This window comes from Trachinotus anak, unplaced genomic scaffold, assembly GCF_046630095.1.
Source record: "Trachinotus anak isolate AG129_WGS33_773 ecotype Australia unplaced genomic scaffold, CSIRO_AGI_Tana_v1 ptg000010l, whole genome shotgun sequence".
In the NCBI taxonomy this organism is placed as follows: Eukaryota; Metazoa; Chordata; class Actinopteri; order Carangiformes; family Carangidae; genus Trachinotus; species Trachinotus anak.
In genome coordinates, this window is record NW_027273861.1 from 13,873,548 (window position 1) to 13,893,240 (window position 19,693).

A 19,693-nucleotide genomic window follows, 5' to 3' on the forward strand; every position below is an offset into this window, starting at 1 on the left:
CTGTTACACAATCCCATATCATTAACAAATAATAATAGGAGTATGTGACATTAAGTAGGAGAGGCTACTCCTCAGTCAGTGGGGCTCTGTGATGGTGCCTTTCCTGAGTAAGGTTGGGTCATTTTACATGCTTTTCAGTTCAGATTAGTTATTCTGAGGGTGTGGGAAGGTTGAGGCATTTAACTCACAGAAATAGTATTATAGAAAGGTTCTGCTGACAGTGATTGAGAGGTGCTAACCACAAGGAAAAAATCAAATCCCTCTAAATCCCTTTGATTAAATAAATATTTGTCCTACAATTCAACCGCAAAGTCATCAGGGCACCTCGTGGATGCAATGGATTGTTTTGTTTTTACTGTAATAGTATATACATAGTAGTCATTTTGCAGATGTGGAAAACCTCAAGGCCCTGGTGACCTTGTATTTTGACACTGATAATATGATAGAAGACAATATTTGTCTTGCAAATATCAAATTTACCAGAAATTCAGATTGTGTAAATGATGCAGATATAATGTATCATTCCGAGAGAAACTACGATGTTCAAAACTTAAATTTATTCCATTGTACAATAGTATTTCACAAATATTTACAAATAATGTACAGAGCCCCACTGATGTCTTCAAAGTTGAGTATGAAAAATCTTAATGGCACATTGTAGAAAAGCATTTATAAACATCAAATACGAATGAAAGTTTCTTGGATGGTTGCAGATATTCGATGTTCTCCTGAAGCAGCCTTTAATCTAGAGTGCCTGAAGAGAGAAAAAAGAAGAATTATTACACCGTGTGCTACTACAAACTGAAGTCAATCAAGTCAATTCCATGTGCACACATCTGAGTGAGCATGCTAAATAGGGGCAGGAATCATACTCAAAATATGATGCTATATACAGCAATTCTGTGATATTCAATACATGGCAAGACAATCATATATGATACATCAAAATATCTGTAAGTGAAGAAGAAATATACCCCTAAAATAGGCAAAAATCAGAAATCATGCATTTTTTAACTGCAACGTGGTGTCACTTCCACAGAATTTGTTAACTGAGCTGAAACAATGTACAACAAAGTGCATAAAGCTTAGTGCCTCTTTAAAACACACACACACACACACACACACACACACACACACACACACACACACACACACACACACACACACACACAGCCATAAACTGGCAAAAGGGTAAACTGCCAGAAAGCAGTGTTTAAAATAAATGAATGCTAAAATGCTTCTCTAAAAAAAAATAAACAGACAATACAGATATGAGGATGCTATTGAACACAGAAATACATATTCAGAGCTTAACAAGCATGTGTGTGTAACTGTGTGTACGTTCAGTCTCACTTGCAGTAGACTGCTGACAGCCGACCATGAAGCCTGAGTGTGTTGATGCTGAGGTGTGTGTCGGTGTGTGAAAGTCAAAGACCTGCTCTCTCCATCGGCAGAAATACTGCCTTGCAGTTGAGACATCACTAAGCAGTTGAAGTTTAAGAGTGTGTGTTTGTGTACAGGACAGCGTCTCTGGTCTGCCTGGTCTGGCAGAGTGTGTGTGTGGAGAGTTAACGTTGTATTGTCTTTATACTTATTTTATTTATTCCATGAGCATTGTAAAAGCCAGACCAGACTTTCGACTTGAAAGATAACGGTACTTCTGTGATATGTTTTCCTCCACTGTCCGCACATTCTGCTGATTGCCACTGAGGGCAGGTTCACTGTCGTTTAATTGATCAGCACCACCCTGAGGAGTCTTTAGGTACCGACTCTGGTAAGTTGAATAATCGATATTTGCCACAGGTGTATTGCAAGAGGAACTAATATAACACATCCCTGTATCAATATTCTGTCCCACCCCTAATGCTAAATGCTAAGTATTCCTCTTTTGCACATGTGGGGAATTTATCTCTGCTTGCCAAAAGTTAAAACATGAAAATTTGATCTGAGCACTGAATCAGATTTCCATGTGCTAACTCATAGTGTGAACGTAGGTATATTCATGCAGTGATGATGCCAAGTATCTTGAGGATAAGGTTTACCTTCAAGAAATGCAAATTCATCTATGGCCTCTATTGCGTTGTCTGTGGAGGCAAAAGAAAAGAGGAGGGACATGATTTAATTGGGACAGATGACAACAGAAGATAGAGTCAAAACTGATTTATAGGTATGAAGAATTTCTCAAGTGTTTACCCAAGTCTTTTCTTTGCAAAGTTTTCCTCTTCCCTTGTTGGGCGTACACCAGGGCATCTTTGGCAATCATCTCAACAAACAACTCCTGAAAGAAAGAAAAATGTTATTAATGCGTCAGTTAAAACTAAAACAAATGCACAAACAAGCTGACACTGATCGATTTTTTTTTTTTTGTAAAACCAACAGGAGAAATTTTCCTATTGATATGCACCTGAGCCCAAATGCACTCATATGAATGCATTAGCAAATGCATTTCATGATTGTGACTTCTTGTTAGTCAGTTATAACAAACCACTTACATTCACACTTAAGTTCACTCCTCTCTTCACCTGGCTTCACTTGCTACATTTATTCTGCATTAAATTAAAAAAAAAAAAGGAAATTCAAATCTCTGGTGATGAATTTAATGATTATTTTCATTACTGATTAATCCCGGGTAAGTGATGAATTGCTTGGTCTGTGAAATGTCAGAAAATAGATGAAGGTGCCCACTGAAATTTCCCCAATCCCAACATAATGTGTTCAAAATGTTTGTTTAATTAAGCTGAGAAACGACCTCATCGTTACAGCTCCACTAAACTCCAACACGCTGCTTGCATCAAACAGTTACTTGAACAGTTTATTTCATAATAAAAGATGTCTGTAGACCTGGTTTCTTATCCACTCTTTCCTTACAAAATGTATTATTGTGCAGGACATTTATTTACTCAAGAGTGGAGCCCTACTAATAAAGACGCAGGGGTGGGAGTATATGGTGGTGTGCAGCCACTGGTGGAGTTTCTACTAAGCTTCACTGGTCACACTGTGGATGAGAGATAGCAGACAGCCCCACACTGACAGACAGCGGGTTGTGCTGCTGCAGGAGTTACCGTGGCTTTAGCGATGATGAAGACAGACTCCTGGCTGGCAAGGGACACGTCTGGGTCGGTCTTCATGAGGGCCTTGATGCGGGCCAGCGGGAGTTTGGACAGTCGGTTGTGGCCCACGGCAGCAGCGGGGCCTGTCTGCTGCTGGCTGCCCTCGTCCTCCGCCTCGGCCCCGCGGCTCTCCTCTTCGCTCCCACCCCGGTCAGGGTCGAGCTCCGTGGGGGTGACAGGCGTTACCACTGTTCCAGCCATTCTCTGATTACTATTATTATTATTATTATTATTATTTTGTTTACACGATCGTTGTATTAAAGAGACGCGCACACACACAAATCACCACAGTTATCGAGCTACATGTCGCACATGACAACATCGGTAGCAGCGCGCCAGCATGTGCTTCCGGCCTCTCGGTGGAGGGACTGTGCTGATTCGTCAGCCACAGCGACGCGCGGCCTTTTCCTCTCCCGCCAACTGATCCTCGCCTCTGATTGGACAGATTGCGAATCAGGACTTGGCTATTGGCTGGAGCTCAACGCCGATCAAAGGGCGTAGCCGCCCTGGACTGTGGAGTGGTCCAATGGTGGTCACAGGTGATAGTTTTCTTTATTTTGAAAACACAACAGTGAATAAGAACTGTATCTTCTTAATTCAACTATTTGTGAGTTTGAGTTTTGGCAACCTCCTTATACAGGAAATGAAATGGACACACCTTAAAATTATTCAGTTTTAGCCATGGATGTATTATAACACATCCATGGTTTTAGTCCGCTTTGGGAGGCAGTGGAAATAAGCAATAAACACTGATATACTGTCTGACTTGGTAGCACACAGGTGACTGTTTACACACCAGTAGACATGGAGCAATGTCATCCTTAATTTGGAGTAGTGTCAAGTTGTTCTGGCCAACCAACAAATGAAAATCCAATTTTTATTACCTTTTGTTCTACCTCAGTCTTATCATGACTAGTGCCTGTCTCCCATTTGGTGCTGGCCAGCTAGTGTACAGTGGGTTTATAGACGCTGACGAGGGAGATGGGAGTAAAACCAATAAAACCATAACCAAACTTCTGCTGCGTCACTATGACTGGTTCCTGTTATTTAAGTAGTTATTTGATGTAATATGTAAAATATTAACTATGGAATAACAATATTCATTTATATTGGAGCTCTCAACGGGTTCAACTACTAAGATAAAGAAGCAGTTAAAATATCCGGGATATTGGTGCTGCCATCCTGCACAAGTGAGGTCATTTGGAGCCAGAGTCTGTGCAGTAGTGATTGGGTGGTGCAACTACAGGAGGTCCCCACCCGTACGCCCGCCCGACCCAATCGAGAGTCAATCATGATGTCACACCCACTTTTTATAGTGTCAAATAACTAATCAAAAGAAAATATGAAAGAACAATGAACACTTGAACATACAGCGTGGCTTCAGTTCTGGGGAGCTGTTCGTACATCTTTTGTACAGTCTTTGGTAAAGACCTATAAGATTATTGAGTAAAATTATTAATTTCTTTTTTCCCTCTCCTCCAACTTATGAAATGTATTTCTTTTGAATTTAAATAGCTCCCTATTCACCTAATACACAATGTTGACATGTGTTATATTTACTGTAGGCTTTCGTTAATTATAAAATGTGTAATATCTTTTAATTTCCTGGCAACTCATGCTGCTGTGTTTTGAGTTTGTGATTGTTTTCAAGGGTTAAAGAAAAACAAGATGTCAAGGAGATGCTGATTCAAGAAGACTATCAAATTTAATCTTTAGATTTTTATCTTAGTAAAGGTTGATGACATATTAGAGTTTGACATAACTGCAACAAATTTGCTGTAATCAGTCAAAAAATAGTCTATATTCATGCATTATTTATCATGAGCTTTATTATCAGTATGAAAACTAGGCCTATGTGGTGTGATTAGTTTATTCTTTAAAGTGTGTATGCAGCCTTTCCACCATTTCAGTCGGTGTCAGATAACCTAATGAGCAGTCTACTAATACACTGTGTTAATAGGATTGTGAAGAGTGATTTAGTTCTCTGAAGCTCCATTCACATGTTCAGTCACAGTCAGGTGTTACAGCCTGAGGGACGGACATGAAGGAGCCGCAGCTCCCAGGTAAAATTATATACTTACTATACGATACTTAAAAAAAAACTGTCTCTGCATTTTTGTTGTATCTTATTGTTTTGATCACTTTCTGATGAGGCATCCTTTATACAGTGTTTGTAAGTAATGGCTTTATTAATATTTAATAAATCATATGATGCTATGTAGATTAGTTATAGACCATCAATAAACTAAATCAAATTGCTAAATTCTGATTAATCCCTAATTTGTCCTTCAGAACAACACATGCTTTGTACTTTCTGTCTTTTTAAATAATCTGTAAAATTGATTATTGTAAAAGCCCTCCTGTAACAACTCATTTAAATTTATAAATGCAGATTTGGTGGCTTATTAGAAAGTGAGTATGAGCATTTTTTTTTTGTAGATTAGCATTTAAAACAGCATTTCCTATTTACAGCATCTAACTTAAATCTAAAGTATTCATAAATGATTTATTAACCATTAACAAAGGCATTATTAACCCTGACAAGTGCTGCCTAATTAGAATTTTTGTAATATATTTTTTAGCTTGTTTAAACTAAAAAATGGCTGTTTGGCTACAAGAGATACTAATTCTTTGATTTATGAATGACTAGTGTACATGGTTTGGCAACAATATCTTCTAAAATGCAGTCATGCAGAGGCATTGAATGACTGCAGATTAAGTCTTATTCAGGATTGTTTGCAAGTAAAATCTATAGAAAAGTATAATAAATAGAGTAAAAGGAAGTGAAACAAAAAAAGAGAAAAATGTTTAGTTTGTTTTGCCAATTTCAAACTGACCCAAGTGTTGAGGTTAATCATCTCCTCCGTTTGTACAGTATAAATACCCTTCTCGTTCAGAAGTGACCCACTAATACTGTATCTAAAAGAAGCAAGTAATCCTGAGCACTTTCAGAACTGAACCTACGGTCTTCTAAATTTAACCCACAATGATCAGGAGGAGGCACAGTATCATTACACTTTAAATTTACACTTGAATAATTCAGTTTAAGTTTAAAGAATTATTGCTGATGTTGGTCATTGTCTGCTTGGTTTATTTCTTTAATCCCCTTTTTCACATTTGCTTAGTGATTACACATACTCTGTAAGACGCCCACACAGCAAGCATGGATAAACAGTTTGACATCTGACCCTATCATCCGTGGCTCTTTGTGTAATGCTGGAACCATAAAATAAAGGTTTCCCACAAAAGCCAAAGACACAGGGTGTAAGGTTTACATAAAACAGTGGCAAAATACTGCCCTGCTTGGGGGAAAATGAATAGTTTGGCCAGTCTTTAAAAGAAATTTGCTGAATCTCAAAGACTGTGTCCAAAGAACAGAAAAAAACAGGAAAGGTTGACACATCCTGCTTTTGTCTTTCATAAAAAATGAAAACATGGGGTACATGTTGAAAATGATTTAACACTATCCAAAAATATATCAGCATCTGTGCAGACCTGCAAAACTAATAAGACTCTAGTCACATCAATGACGCCGTAACAGTGTAGGAGTTGTAAGTCTTTGTCAAACAGACTACACAAAGCAGACCTACCCTTGCAAGCTGTAAATAGATTTAACAGCAGCTCATTCATACAAGAGAGTGCTGCATGTCTGAAACAAAAGAATATAACATTAGCAGATATTCATATATGCAAATCAACTTACAATCTACATAATCAGTTAATGTTTGCTTCCATCTCATGCACCATGTGCATCATTTTTGCTAACAGACACCAACTACTCCCAAATTAAGATTCAGGCTAAGGGCTAAGGCCGATGTAAAAGAGGCCAGACGTTTTACCTCATTCAGGACGAAGTGAGTTAACGTGGAGGTCAATCTCATTATCAGCGTCCTATATGTGGAACAGTCACACTACGTGTCTGCACAAGAGTCAAACAGTCTAATACTGAGGAAAAAATGTAAGATAAAATACACAGGCCTTTGAAAAGAAAGTCAAATCTCTGCACTGATGTATCTTTCTTAAATTTCTCCCCAAGCCATCAAAACACGGCTATGGCCAAAGCAGAAAGCGAGCAAAAAATCCAAAGATGAGCCTCAGAAGGTGGAAAAGACGACCCAGCCATTGACCTCTGCTGCCGTAAGTGCCTTACCACAGCTGACCGAAGCAGAGAGAATGAGGCAGTCACCGTTTGAAAAGGTCATCTATGACATGGCCCACAACGAGAGGATCATCAACGACCTGGTACTTGGTCGAAGGGTTGGCTTCTATGAGCTGCGTGGAGAGATCGGGCAGGGCAACTTCTCAACGGTCAGGCTGGGCATCCATGCCTTGACAAAAGGTCAGGAACCATGAGTTGTTTAAATTTCTGTTAATATTCATGTTTTTCGGGTTAACACCCAACTTGAATATACAGCATTCCCTTCTGTCCAGTCTGGGCAACCCACACTTTATCCTTTTCTGTTATGCACATGGCCTGTAGATAAATAATATTACAGGTTTGGGGATAAACTTCATGTCAGTAGACAACAACTGAGCCCATGAATAAGACTTTTGGATCCACCTAGATCTTCCCTGACCCCTGCAGTGAATTTATTTTCTGTTGAAAAGCTGTTGTTGAAAATTAAACCCACATATGCACTCTGACTTGTTCAAGGAGGGCTCTTGATTCTCAGCCACATTTTTGTCATACCTTAGAATAACACTGCAACAATCTTCCAATTAAATTAGTTGCCGAGTAGATTCTTACAGCCTTCTTCTCATATGTTGCAGTGGCATACATCTCCCTATTGTCTTGTGTGTTTAAATCTCTGAAGCATGTCTCTGCCCTTATTTTGACCTTTCACTTCATCAGACCCTCTCTAAATCCACCACTGACATCTAAGCTTATCCCTCCCCTTCTGTCTCAGAGAGAGTAGCTGTTAAAATCATGGACAAGCTGCGTCTGGAGAAGAAGAGCCAGCCTTTGACTTTCTCAGAAATCAGCTGCATGGAGAAGATGTGTCATCCCAACATAGTGCGCCTTTACGAGGTCATTGAGACCAGCCGGAAACTGTATCTGGTGATGGAGTATGGCAGTGGTGGAGACCTGTTCTCCCGAATCACCACCAGGGGGAAGCTTAACGACCTGGAAACCAAGCTGGTCTTTGCACAAGTCATCTCTGCTGTTAAACACATGGTGAGCCGCAGAATCACCGCTAAAAGTCATCTGCTCAACAGCATGACTGCGAGCACAAGTCTGTGCCTCATGTCCATGGGGTTATCTTGTTTTGGTTTTTTTTTTAGGCCTATTCATGATTCATGTGATGGAGTTGTTTTAAAGGCTCAGTCTTAAATGTTTTGACCATATATGTTTGACTTCATTTTCATAGTGGCCAGTAGAGACTTAACAGGAGATGGAGGAAAGAAAATGTGCAACAAACATTTTTCAAGCAGCCTTACACCAGGGATGTTGTGATTATAGGATCAGTGTCTTAATCTCCATGATTGAGGACTTTGAGTTCCGAATGAAAATGTTTAGTTTTATCGGTTTTCCATCTTACTATAAACTTACAGATGCAAACAAACATTATACTAGATTGGAAAACATAACAAACAAGGATTCAGTTGGTTCGTATCAATAATAATAATAATAGTGAGAATTAGTGGTAGAGGAAATACTGAAAGTATCAAAAATAAATGTGGCCATTCTGCAGAAAAGGGCATCCTGTGAGTGACATATTATATATATATATATATATATACATATATATATATATATATATATATATATATATATATATATATATGTGTGTGTGTGTGTGTGTGTGTGTGTGTAAAACTCATTATTGTATATTGTATGTAATATTTTTTTCAGACTGTTAACACTTTCTTTCCCTAAAAGGAGATATAAAATGTCAAAACAGAACCCTTACTGAATGTTTAAAATCTTTTTGTGATATTTCAGCATGACAACAACATCGTCCACAGAGACCTGAAGGCAGAAAACATCTTCTACACCACCAGCTACTGCATCAAGGTTGGCGATTTCGGCTTCAGCACACAGAGCAGCCCTAATGAGCTCCTCACCAACTTCTGTGGCTCTCCACCTTATGCTGCTCCTGAACTGTTTAAGGAAAAAGGCTACATTGGACGCTATACTGATATTTGGGCTTTAGGTATTCTCTTGTACTTCATCGTGACAGCCACTATGCCCTTTTATGGGGACAACCTGGGGAGACTGAAGCGCTGCATCCTCCAGGGGGCTTACAGTATCCCTGCTTTTGTGCCCGAGCCGTGCCAGCTGGTCATTAAAAGCATGCTGCGGCCTGTGCCTGCTGATCGCTCCTCTCTCACACAGATTGCAGACAGCACTTGGCTGAGGGGCATTGAGTACCCTCATCCGTATGTCTTGTTGCCCATGTCCCCAGCCCACTTTGCTCAGGCCAGCCAGGCTCTGTGTGTGGAGGAGCAGGAGGTGAAGAGTTTGCTGTCAGATCTAGGTATTGTGACAGTTCATTTCCAAAACAATCCCTGTTTAGACTGTAAGAGCCCGTTAACTGGGGCCTACCGGATCCTCCTTCATCGGGTCCAGAAGAGGAGGTCAGTGGAGGCTGTCAGTTATTCAGCACTTCATCCTGATGAGTATAGAAGCCTGAAGAAGTGGTCTGCAGCACCTGTGGACAAACACACTCCCTCTGCTGTCTGTGTTATACTGTAATAAAATGCACAGGCACTTCGTCGCATGTAAATGTGTCCATTTACTAAAGTGTTCAACTTGTATTGTGCAATACTGAACTGAAATGGCACACCCACACACAGGTTAAGGGTTAAGGGTCTATCCTACATGTAGCTCACAGACTAGGGCACCTCTCTTAAGTAATTAGCTATGGCTTTCTGTTCTGATTATATCACCAACAACAAGCTTACTGACGCAAAACATTCATCAGTCGCTGTATGGCTATCAGCATCTTCCAATCCCTATTAGTCAGAGCATAAATCTACTGCACTAATCCAAGGCCACAGGTAATCCTAGTAAGGGAGACACTGAGAACATGCTTGGTTCAACAGAAATTAAACATGAGGCTATGAGGGTGAAAAAAGACACCTCCTGGGAATAAAATAAAATTAGGCATATAACAAAATTATGACCACATGAGGCCAGAACAAAATGTAAACTTCCGCCGTCTTAAGTTTTTTTGTGTTTTAACATAACTAATGCCTATAATGCCTTCATTAAATGTAGATGTTTATTTAAAAACTTTCTAAATAAAATACATATTTTATGACTGTGACAAAAAAGTCCGGAGAGCATAGATTTTGCACAATGTAATCTCATTTTGTTAATATCTATGTTGACTACTGCAATTAATGTTTTAAGGCAAGACTTTTATAAATGCTTCAAGGATAGTGGCCTGAATTTAATGCCACTCTGTATTAACAATTATAGTAATCAGTAAGGCCAAATTCATTAGTCATAATAAAAGTATGTTCAAACAATTATTTTAAACTGTTTCCTTTCAGATCTTCTTATCTGGATACTATATATCTGGCCCTATCTTTCAAGCGGAAGGCATGTTGTGACTGTCTATTCCTGCTGCATGCAAGACTCCAGACAGGATTTTAACCATTTAGAGAGAGTTCCACTGGGATGCTGTATGATTCCTTGCTTCCTTGTAAGTCCTGAAGTTTGGCTATTGAGCCAGTGTGCAGAGATTCTGGAGCCACATCAAGCCCTTTCGGTAAATAAGCTGATAGTAAAATATGATGCATCTGTGCATCTGTGAATTCTACAGAATTGTGAAATAAAACAGTGAGTTCCTCAGAGAAAGACAATTTTATTCTGATCTGTGAAGTCTAAACTCTTTCTCCACATAATGGCCCTTTAGTTACACTTCCCCTCCCTTGTGACTTCCCCTCAAGGGTATAACAGTATCTGTAAACCAGGCATTGCTGTCTACCTGTTACCGTCACCTTGCAATTTAGTGCCAATTCTGCATGCCCCTGCTGAGATTCTGATAAGCTTTATATTTTGCAATAAAATATAACAGCTTGTTCACACAGGAATGCGTACACATTGTGTGGGCAGGAGGAGACAGTGAAAGGGATAAGCAAGGTCCCTACAAGTGCCAAGGAGAAGTCTTGACTTGCTGTTTATTGAGGAATCCTGCTCTTTCTCAACACCACTGGTGTGAAAATCCCTGTTATCATTTCCACTTGTGCAAACTGATGTTAATTACTATATTAAAAATGAAAGTAAAACCACACATTGACAGGAAGATTAAAACAACATGTCTGCAGCTTCTGCTTGGAAAACTAATTTTGAAAGGGAGCTGATGCATCAAAGAAAGACCAGAGTAAATCATTTAACTTTGGGTGATCAGGTGGTATAAGGTCTATGACCATGACCTTAAAACTTACCTTTAGCTATACACGAAAAGCCTGAAACTAAAACAGCGCTTTTCAAAATTCTTCGGTCTGTTCAGATAATGAGAGTGTTGATTGTTTATTTGAGTATTTATTAACAGGGAGAGAATAACTTCTTAATCTGTGCCGAATTTGCTGTTTGTTGTCTTACTGCAACACATATAAATAAGAAAAACTAAAGATATTAAAATTAGTCTCTTTGAGCCCATCACAAACTGTTGAGTAAAATAATGTTTTAACCATCATTCATCTTTACTCATTCTCACACATTTATATAAATTACATTCTTTCTGCAACGGCACCTTTCCTTACCCTCTGGGATAATCATAACCAGCCAAGAGATCAACTGCAAACTCAGCATTTGTGAGTAATTGCATTTGGCAATGACAGAACTTCCTTGAGCTCTGGATGTAGCACAAATCAGTTCATAAAAACATAAAGGGTTGAGATGGTTGCGAAAGAGTAACTACCCTGTCATATAAAGACAACATCCTTTTATATAATATACAGCCTGGTTTTAAAGGAGTAACAGTTTCAATGCTCCTTGGCATTGATTCTGCAAGTCTCTTAACTCTAGAGGGATGAACACTGTTCTTCAAAAACACATGTCCTCCTTTGGTTGTTTTGGTGATGGTGGTGGAGAGCACTGTCCATCTAAAATCTGCAGTAGGTGTTCAGTTGGGTTGAGATCTGGTGACTGATCCGATGAGATGTCATACCTATCAGACCATTCAATAAATCCCCGTGCCTTACAGATGGGGGCATTGTCATCCTGGAAGAGACCACCCCCAACAGGATAGGCATGTTTTATCATAGGATAAAGGTAATCACTCAGAACCATTTTGTATTAATTTGCAGTGGCTCTCCCCTTTAAGCCAGCAAAATGTCCCCCACTGCATAACAGAGCCACCTGATCCCCTCCCTGTTGGGGTCAAGCATTCAGGCCTGTACCGTTCTCTTGGTCTATGCCACACATGCACTTGTCTACTTGTCGAGAATATGGTGAAGGACGACTCATCTGACCACATCACTTCATCTAACATCTCTGTAGGGCTTATGTGCTACAACCCTACTATAATGACCTCTCTATGTAACTGTCAATGGACTGTTCTTGTTGACTCAATCTGATCACGTCCTGCACTGATATTCTCAGTCACCTGAGGAAGAGTTGCTCTCCTGTTTATCCTTATGTTTCACACTAATACACAAACATAACTGTCATCAAATGTGTGCTGTTGACCACAACGTCCAAACCTCTTTCCCATAGATTTAAATGTAAATGCCTCTTTAGTCATGGTTCCTATTGAAACAGGACCTTCCTGGTTAAACAAAGGATTAATAAAGATAAATAAATAAATAGAAATAATGATAATAATTTATAATTCTGTGTAGGTTATGGCCTACCACAATGCGTACCTTCTTTTTGAATCCAAGTACCAGTGGATTAACCATGTTGCAAAGAGTTTCACTTTAATCCGAACTTAGTTAAGCGTTAGAGATGTTGCTTTAAGTTTGATAACATCAGGAACTGAGCCAGTGAGCCACTACACACTGCCCCTTTATTTACATTTATCAGTGCATGACCAGTTGTTGTTTTTTGTAGTTTCCAATCAGTATAGCTGCTGGTGCTAGAGGCCACTGTACGTGTGTAATGTTCCGTAGACAGGCAAGAAATTGAGATATGCACAACTGAAGCGAGATCTAACACATTTCTGTTATCGCTGGCATAAACGTTATGCGATAAATGTTGTAAATGTACATCTGTTTTCGGGAATTCAGCACTCAAACGCCAGATGAAGTAAGATAAACAACTGAGTCAGAGGCGAGGGCTTCCCTCAATGGCTACAGCTTATTATCTTTGTCACATATACTGGGTCATTATCAGCACTGAGACAAAAAGCGGGTCAACTTTGCCACTCTGGTAACTTATGAATGCTTCGTTAATTCTTTATGGTGTGAAGGATGACTGTAGCTCTCCTCTGGGCAACACTTGCATTTTACATTTTCTATCACGGCTTGGTTTCTGCTTCTCACAATTATCAAACACGAAGGACTTGCATCAGAAGTAATTCAGTTTCTAAATGATCAGATTGGCACAGTGCACAATCTGGAGACTTCCTGTACTTTTCTTTAATAGTGATTCATTTTATTGAATAAAGTTGAATCAGTTCTGACCAGAGTTCAGATTTTTTTTTTAAATCCAAATTTCACGTCCTAATTGCGCTGGTATAGGTTTGGTGACATGCTAACATGGTAGACTAATTATCTTACTGTGTACCAAAACCATCCCAAATACTAACAGTTCTAAGTAGGTGTTTGAGTGTTGAGTTGAGCATTGTCAAGTGTTTTCACTTGGGAAAAATTACGAAAAAACTATACTCAAAAAGGCTGGTCAGCACACTAAAAAGTGTGTGAAAAGTGTGAGTGTTTTTGAGTGTGCTGCTGATGTACCCCCTTGTCCCAAAATGCAATGTACAAAGGAAGTGGAGGACCTGCTCACATCTGGAAGAAATTAAAACGAAGAGTGAAGTGGTGAAAGGCAGCTGGGCTTGGTTTTCTTGTTTTTTTAAGATTATTATCCATGCAATTTTGCCTTTTACTGATTGAGTTTATTTGATAAAGGAAATGTGAAGAGACAGATAAGGGGATCACACACACAAAAAAAACTGACAGTTGGATTTGAACCAGGGACAATGTGGTTTAGACTGTACATGTCTTTGCCCCTAGGCCACCATGAAGCCCTGAACTTGTTGGTGACGTTTGAAGAGATTTCACAATCCATCCATTCAGTTCTATTAAATGAGGGACATCTTTGTTGAGTGATTTCAGTACATTTTCAGCTACAATCCCACAAACTGCAAGGCTGGATTCGTTTCGTGTCAAGATTATTTATGAAAGTATGTCTGTCACCTGGAACATGCATTATTATGTAATCTTGTATCATTTTCCCAGTGAAGGCGCCTATGCTCACATGGCTCATTTTTCAAAAATAAAGTTGTGTTTTGTCAGATTATCACAAACGAACTAATATTGAATATTCTGGGTATTCAAGTAGTAAAGGGGTACTGGTGCAAAATATAAAAAAGTTGCCATCTATAGTATGATGTACTGTACTGAACTTAAACAGCAATAGATCCAACAGCAATTTTCTTGCCCAAACATTGTGCCCATATGTACACAATTTTTGTTTGCTGTTGTCAGTCCTTCTTTTCGTTCTGGACGTGAAGATATCCCCTCCTAACACGATTCCAATCTAAGTGATGGTGGACAAAATTCACAGCCCTCATTCTGTGCAAGTATATTTTGAGGAGTTTAGACTTGAGCAGTCTTAGTTAATCAAACCAATTATCTTCCAAAGTCCAAGTTCTTTTAGTACGAAATTCCCTGCATCTTAGCAAGTAAGCACTGTCTGGTAAAACACAAGGAAGGAACTTTATACTAAACAAACAGGGAGATATTCACTTTATTTGATGAATTGATGTTGCTGAACCATTGTAATCACTTCAAATAAACTTTTTCATTTCTCCACAGAATGAGGGTTGTGGATTTTGTCCCTGGTTATTTACACTGGAAGCACATTATGAAGGGATCAGTTCTCAGCCAGTATGAACAGGGAGACTAAACCTGCTTCAAGGTACATATGAGAATCTGACTGGTGTTTTGAGACAGATTTGTGGATTGTGACCCTTTAATCCAGCCATGTTCAACTGGATGGTTGAGAATCTGTCAGATTTTCAACTGTCATGGAAAGTTTTTACCATCAGCCGTATCATCCACACAATGAAAACTAGCTTTGTGTTAGTGAGTTGTTGAACAACTGTTGCGAGAGCCAAGTGTTGACATCTGTATCATGTTATCATGTAATCATTGGCTCAAGTTGATGCCAAATGTAAACTAAGTGAGAGATTACTGGAATAAAGAGAGACCAGTCTGTTTCATTAGTATCCAGAAAAACATCATCTTGGGGGAATGGTACAACTAGTTCTCCCCCCAAAATCAACTTTGGGATGACCAAACTAGGACAGAAATGATTTAAAAAGAGTCTTTGTTTTATTGTTTCTTTATTTGATATAGGGAGACACAAAGTGCAATGATACAAAAATATGGAAATCTGTTCTATATATAAAAGAAAAAAACTCTCATCTTAACATCCATGTGTTTTTGACATATACATCACACTCACACTTATACAGATACAGAGTCTGCTGAAACATTTCAAAGCTGCCAAATAGTGGCTCATTCCTGGCTGGCTCAACAAAAAACAGAACAGTTAACAGTAACATAGAGATGGCTCATGTAAATGAATTTTGCAATAGTGGCTATAACTTTTAGCATATGATAAGTCCATGTTATAGTGAACTGTGTACATGATTTACATTCTCTGTCAGCAACAGGAAATACCTAATCTACTGAAACACAATCCAGCTGGTTAAAGGTGATATATATGATGCTTGAGGGGAGGTGAAACAGTCACTCTCCTCTTTCCCATTCTTCTCTTCTTTCTCTCCTTTCATTTGTCTACAAAGACAAAGGTTTAATGATGAGGAATTTACACAGTCGATGGGTCTGTAAAGCATTAAAGTAAATCATTATGTAAGTATGTTGTTTAACTTTTGGATAACTCTTTTTACCTACCTACAGCTTATTTGTAACCCTGATCAGCTCCTGGACCCAAGTATCCTGTGGATTGGCACAGACAGTCCGTGGTTTTTTACCTGGCCTCTTCTTCATCACAAACCTGCACACATCAGTGAAATTATTTAATGTTGTCAGGCTCACTGCAAACATTTTATAAGCAACCAAAGACATAGCGTATGCATAAGTGTATGCTACCGTTAGTTTGGATCAATCACTTTAGTCGTAGTGAGCAGGCTGTTTATTTTTCCACTGGTCTTTGCCAAATTATTACAGTGGGAAGTTTCAACGATGTTTAAACAAAATGCTCAGTAAGGGCCAAAAATTAAGGACAAAACATTTGTTACTTACACAACAGCTCTGATGTTGCAATCACCATCTGTTTCCTGCATCCTGTAACCTTCAATGTTTCTCTTTGCATTTCCTTTCATCCCCCGAACATAACCAAGGCAGCAGTTACCATATGAGCCTTGAGGGAGGCATAACATTCGTGAAAGTTAGAGAGAGATAAATTGCTCCACTTTAAACTATTACTCTCAGGGAGATGTGTTTACACTCTCTCTTCTTCTTTCTGACACTTGTTGAACACACACACACACACACACACACACACACACACACACACACACACATACACACACATGCATGCACATAAGTATCCACTTTCACAACTGATCCTGGCTCAGCTGGCTGCTACTCGTCTTCAACATCCCTGCCTCATTGATATTGCTGGTTGTGGTTCTTCCAGGACACCGTGCATATTTTAGTCATATCGAGATTTTTACTGTCGCTGTCTACAGAAAAGCTATTCGTAGTCATTATGATCTAAAGGTAGAACTGTCGAACTTGGCAGAGGTGTTCACCACAGCATGTTCTGCAACAGATTTTACAGAGATAAAAAAGTTATCTCACCATCAAGGCTGTGGCAATGATTGATGACACTAATGTTATGTCTTCAGTATTTTATTTCTGAGAGGTTTAAATCTGGCACAACACACAATGAGTATTTTATAGACTGATTTCACTTTTCCATGTGATTACTTTTAGGGTGATAGATAAAGGATTCATTATTTTTTCAAAAGACATTTAATCCTGGCAACATGGAGGGGGCTTTGAAACAGATTTAGACCTTCATGTTGGGAAATGAAATTTTGAGAAAATAATAAATGGATAAAAACATTAAAATATCCAGATAATTGCAATGACTTGTTGTTTTTTGACTCAGACTGGGTTTTTGTAAGGATATAGCAGTCCTGCTTACTGTAATTAGTTAATCTCTGTGGTCATTACATTGTTTGGTTTGTTATTTACCATCCATCGCATAAGGAGACAGAACCTGTTTCTGTAGCAATGATTATTGTTTCTTTAAACATCATTTCTTTAATGGTTTAATAGCCATATTTTCCTTTAACTTAACTTATGTTTTTTTCTGTTCCATTTTGGTTATCTAACTCTGAATTTGTAAACTGTGTCCCCTTCCCTTCAATGCTCAAAATTACATTACCTCTGCTACATTAAAATGCCAGCTTTCTGGGGGCCAAAAATATTTGGGGCTACGTTGAAACCCCTGATGATTGGCTGCCAATGAAATAGTGGTGAGCTATAAGGTGCAGTGATTATCCAAAAAGTAGAAATCAGCTTTAGGAATGCTATAGGAATGTTTATGCTTTGCAGTGGTGAGGTACTACTCAAAGTAGTCTCCAACAGCAAGCCTATACAATTTGTTATGAAGTGTTGTGGTGAATGGTTTTGAGCAGAAAAATTCACTTCATTAAAGGAAGGGATTTAATAAAAACACAAAAAGGAAGTGGATTATAAAATACAGCTAAAACCAAATTTGAAAAAACAAACAACAACAAAAAGATATACATTGTACACAAGTCATAATACTCTCAGTTTCACCAAAACTATATTTTTAGATTTTATCTCGCAATGTTTCCTGCACAGTATTGTAAATGACCAGTTAAAACTATGCACTCTATCTACATTTTGCAGTTACTAGATCATAACTGTGGCGTGAATCACATGCAACCTGTTCCTCTTACCTTGTGCCAGAGTCAGGTACATGCTGGTGAGGAGCAGAAGAAAGAAAAGAGCTTGAAACTTCATGGCTGCTGCTGCTGCTGTTGTGTGGTTCGCTGCACGGAAACAGATTTAATCAAAAAGCAGACCAAATCAGAAAAATGGAAGAGGAGACCCCCCACCTCCATCTGCCTTGTAAACCTTGACTGTTGATATAATGTTCTCCATCACAAACCTCACATCTGTGCTCTTCAGAGAGAAAAGGTTTTTGTCTTTGACCCCTGATTAAAAATATTCAAATCCTGGTCTCCCACTGTGTGCAGCTGTCAAGCGTTCTGAGTGCTGTTTCACCAAAACCAGGCAACTTTGGGATGAATTACAGCTGGATTCCCCTCCCTGCATTTATCTCTGATATCTTATTAAACTCAGTACTTGGAGCGTTCAGCAACATGTCTGTAAAGTCAGGATTACGAAAGCACAAAGAATAACATGAGGGAACAGTTTCCTAAGCATGCAGAGAAACGTACCTGTTCACACCTGTTCACATTCAGTTGTGAGATGTCCTGGGAGGAAACCTTTTATTATGTGCAGCTTATGGTGGCTCTGTACTCTTATAGTGGACACATGAAGTCTGCCCTCCCCCAACGCTGTCCTCACCACACCTCCTCAACACTCTGCTCTGGTCTAAGACTGATACATTGAGTAACAATGGTGTGTGTGTTACTATCATGTTCTTGTTTTGGATAAGGGATATGAGAATAATGCTGCAACTGAGACAAAGGGAAATGTCACAAAACAGCAACACGATACTTAACTGTAGCCATTTGAAAATTATAATCTTGTCATGCTAAGATATGGTGTTGCATCTCTGGACCTGGTAGAGATGTCATTGCCTTCCACAACCAGTGGAAAATTACCTCCTCACACAAGGACGGAGCTAATCTCATGGTACTGAAGCTGTCTAGATATATGAGACCCTTCCAGAGTAGGTTTATTGTCTGTCTGTTAAATATAATTTACGGCTAATGAATTGAATAAATGGACTGGTGGTTCCCTCTACAGCTTGAACCATTTTGTATGCAAGATAAGATAAGATAAAATAAGATAAGAAGTTCATTTAACTAAGTAACAGCATAGGTGAGTGATTGTGAATGACTGTGTTCAAAAGTGTAAGTAATAATTATATTACTTTTACTATATTACTATTGGGTTTTGTTGGTTAAAATGCAGTGGGGGGTTATGGGGACTAAGTGGACCCTTCAACATTAAATAACCCTTATCCAGCAATTGCAAAACTGAAAACAATCTCCAAGGAGAAAAAGCCTGAAGAATGTTAAAGAAACAATTGATTCTCGTAAAGACACTTAAGATGTTTACTGGACGTATTCTTCTTCTACATCCTTTCCAAAAATTGCTGAGTTTGAAAGGTCTTAGGAGTAATCCCATCGAGGTTTTTGATTTGAGTGGTTGAAATAGTACTTTTGCTGCTAAGAGGGGGGCTTCCAGTCCACAGAAATATGGAC

General features: G+C 38.9%; 3 protein-coding genes across 4 annotated transcripts; 1 reads left to right on the forward strand and 2 right to left on the reverse strand.

The window, feature by feature from the left end:
• Positions 1–535: 535 nt before the first annotated feature.
• On the reverse strand, positions 536–3,311 carry pole4 (polymerase (DNA-directed), epsilon 4, accessory subunit). Its single transcript, XM_071487756.1, has 4 exons — positions 3,063–3,311; positions 2,194–2,278; positions 2,043–2,084; positions 536–754 (listed from the first exon to the last, which is right to left on the reverse strand). Exons 1-4 carry the CDS (start codon positions 3,309–3,311, stop codon positions 741–743), a joined length of 390 nt encoding a protein of 129 aa, XP_071343857.1. The 3' UTR covers positions 536–740.
• Positions 3,312–3,541: 230 nt separating this feature from the next.
• LOC139627098 (serine/threonine-protein kinase NIM1) lies at positions 3,542–11,386 on the forward strand. Of its 2 annotated transcripts, none has more exons than XM_071487755.1 (4): positions 3,542–3,649; positions 7,147–7,449; positions 8,018–8,286; positions 9,055–10,388. In XM_071487755.1, the coding sequence occupies exons 1-4, from the start codon at positions 3,637–3,639 to the stop codon at positions 9,805–9,807; spliced, it is 1,338 nt and encodes a 445-aa protein (XP_071343856.1). In that variant the 5' UTR covers positions 3,542–3,636; the 3' UTR covers positions 9,808–10,388. The 2 variants fall into 2 exon arrangements, with proteins under 2 accessions (XP_071343856.1, XP_071343855.1); XM_071487754.1 differs by lacking the exon at positions 3,542–3,649 and adding an exon at positions 5,052–5,173 and having other exon boundaries at positions 9,055–11,386.
• A 4,504-nt stretch (positions 11,387–15,890) lies between these two features.
• On the reverse strand, positions 15,891–18,848 carry ccl25b (chemokine (C-C motif) ligand 25b). Its single transcript, XM_071487758.1, has 5 exons — positions 18,698–18,848; positions 18,194–18,286; positions 16,500–16,617; positions 16,149–16,251; positions 15,891–16,031 (listed from the first exon to the last, which is right to left on the reverse strand). The coding sequence occupies exons 2-4, from the start codon at positions 18,255–18,257 to the stop codon at positions 16,149–16,151; spliced, it is 285 nt and encodes a 94-aa protein (XP_071343859.1). The 5' UTR covers positions 18,258–18,286; positions 18,698–18,848; the 3' UTR covers positions 15,891–16,031.
• Positions 18,849–19,693: the final 845 nt, after the last annotated feature.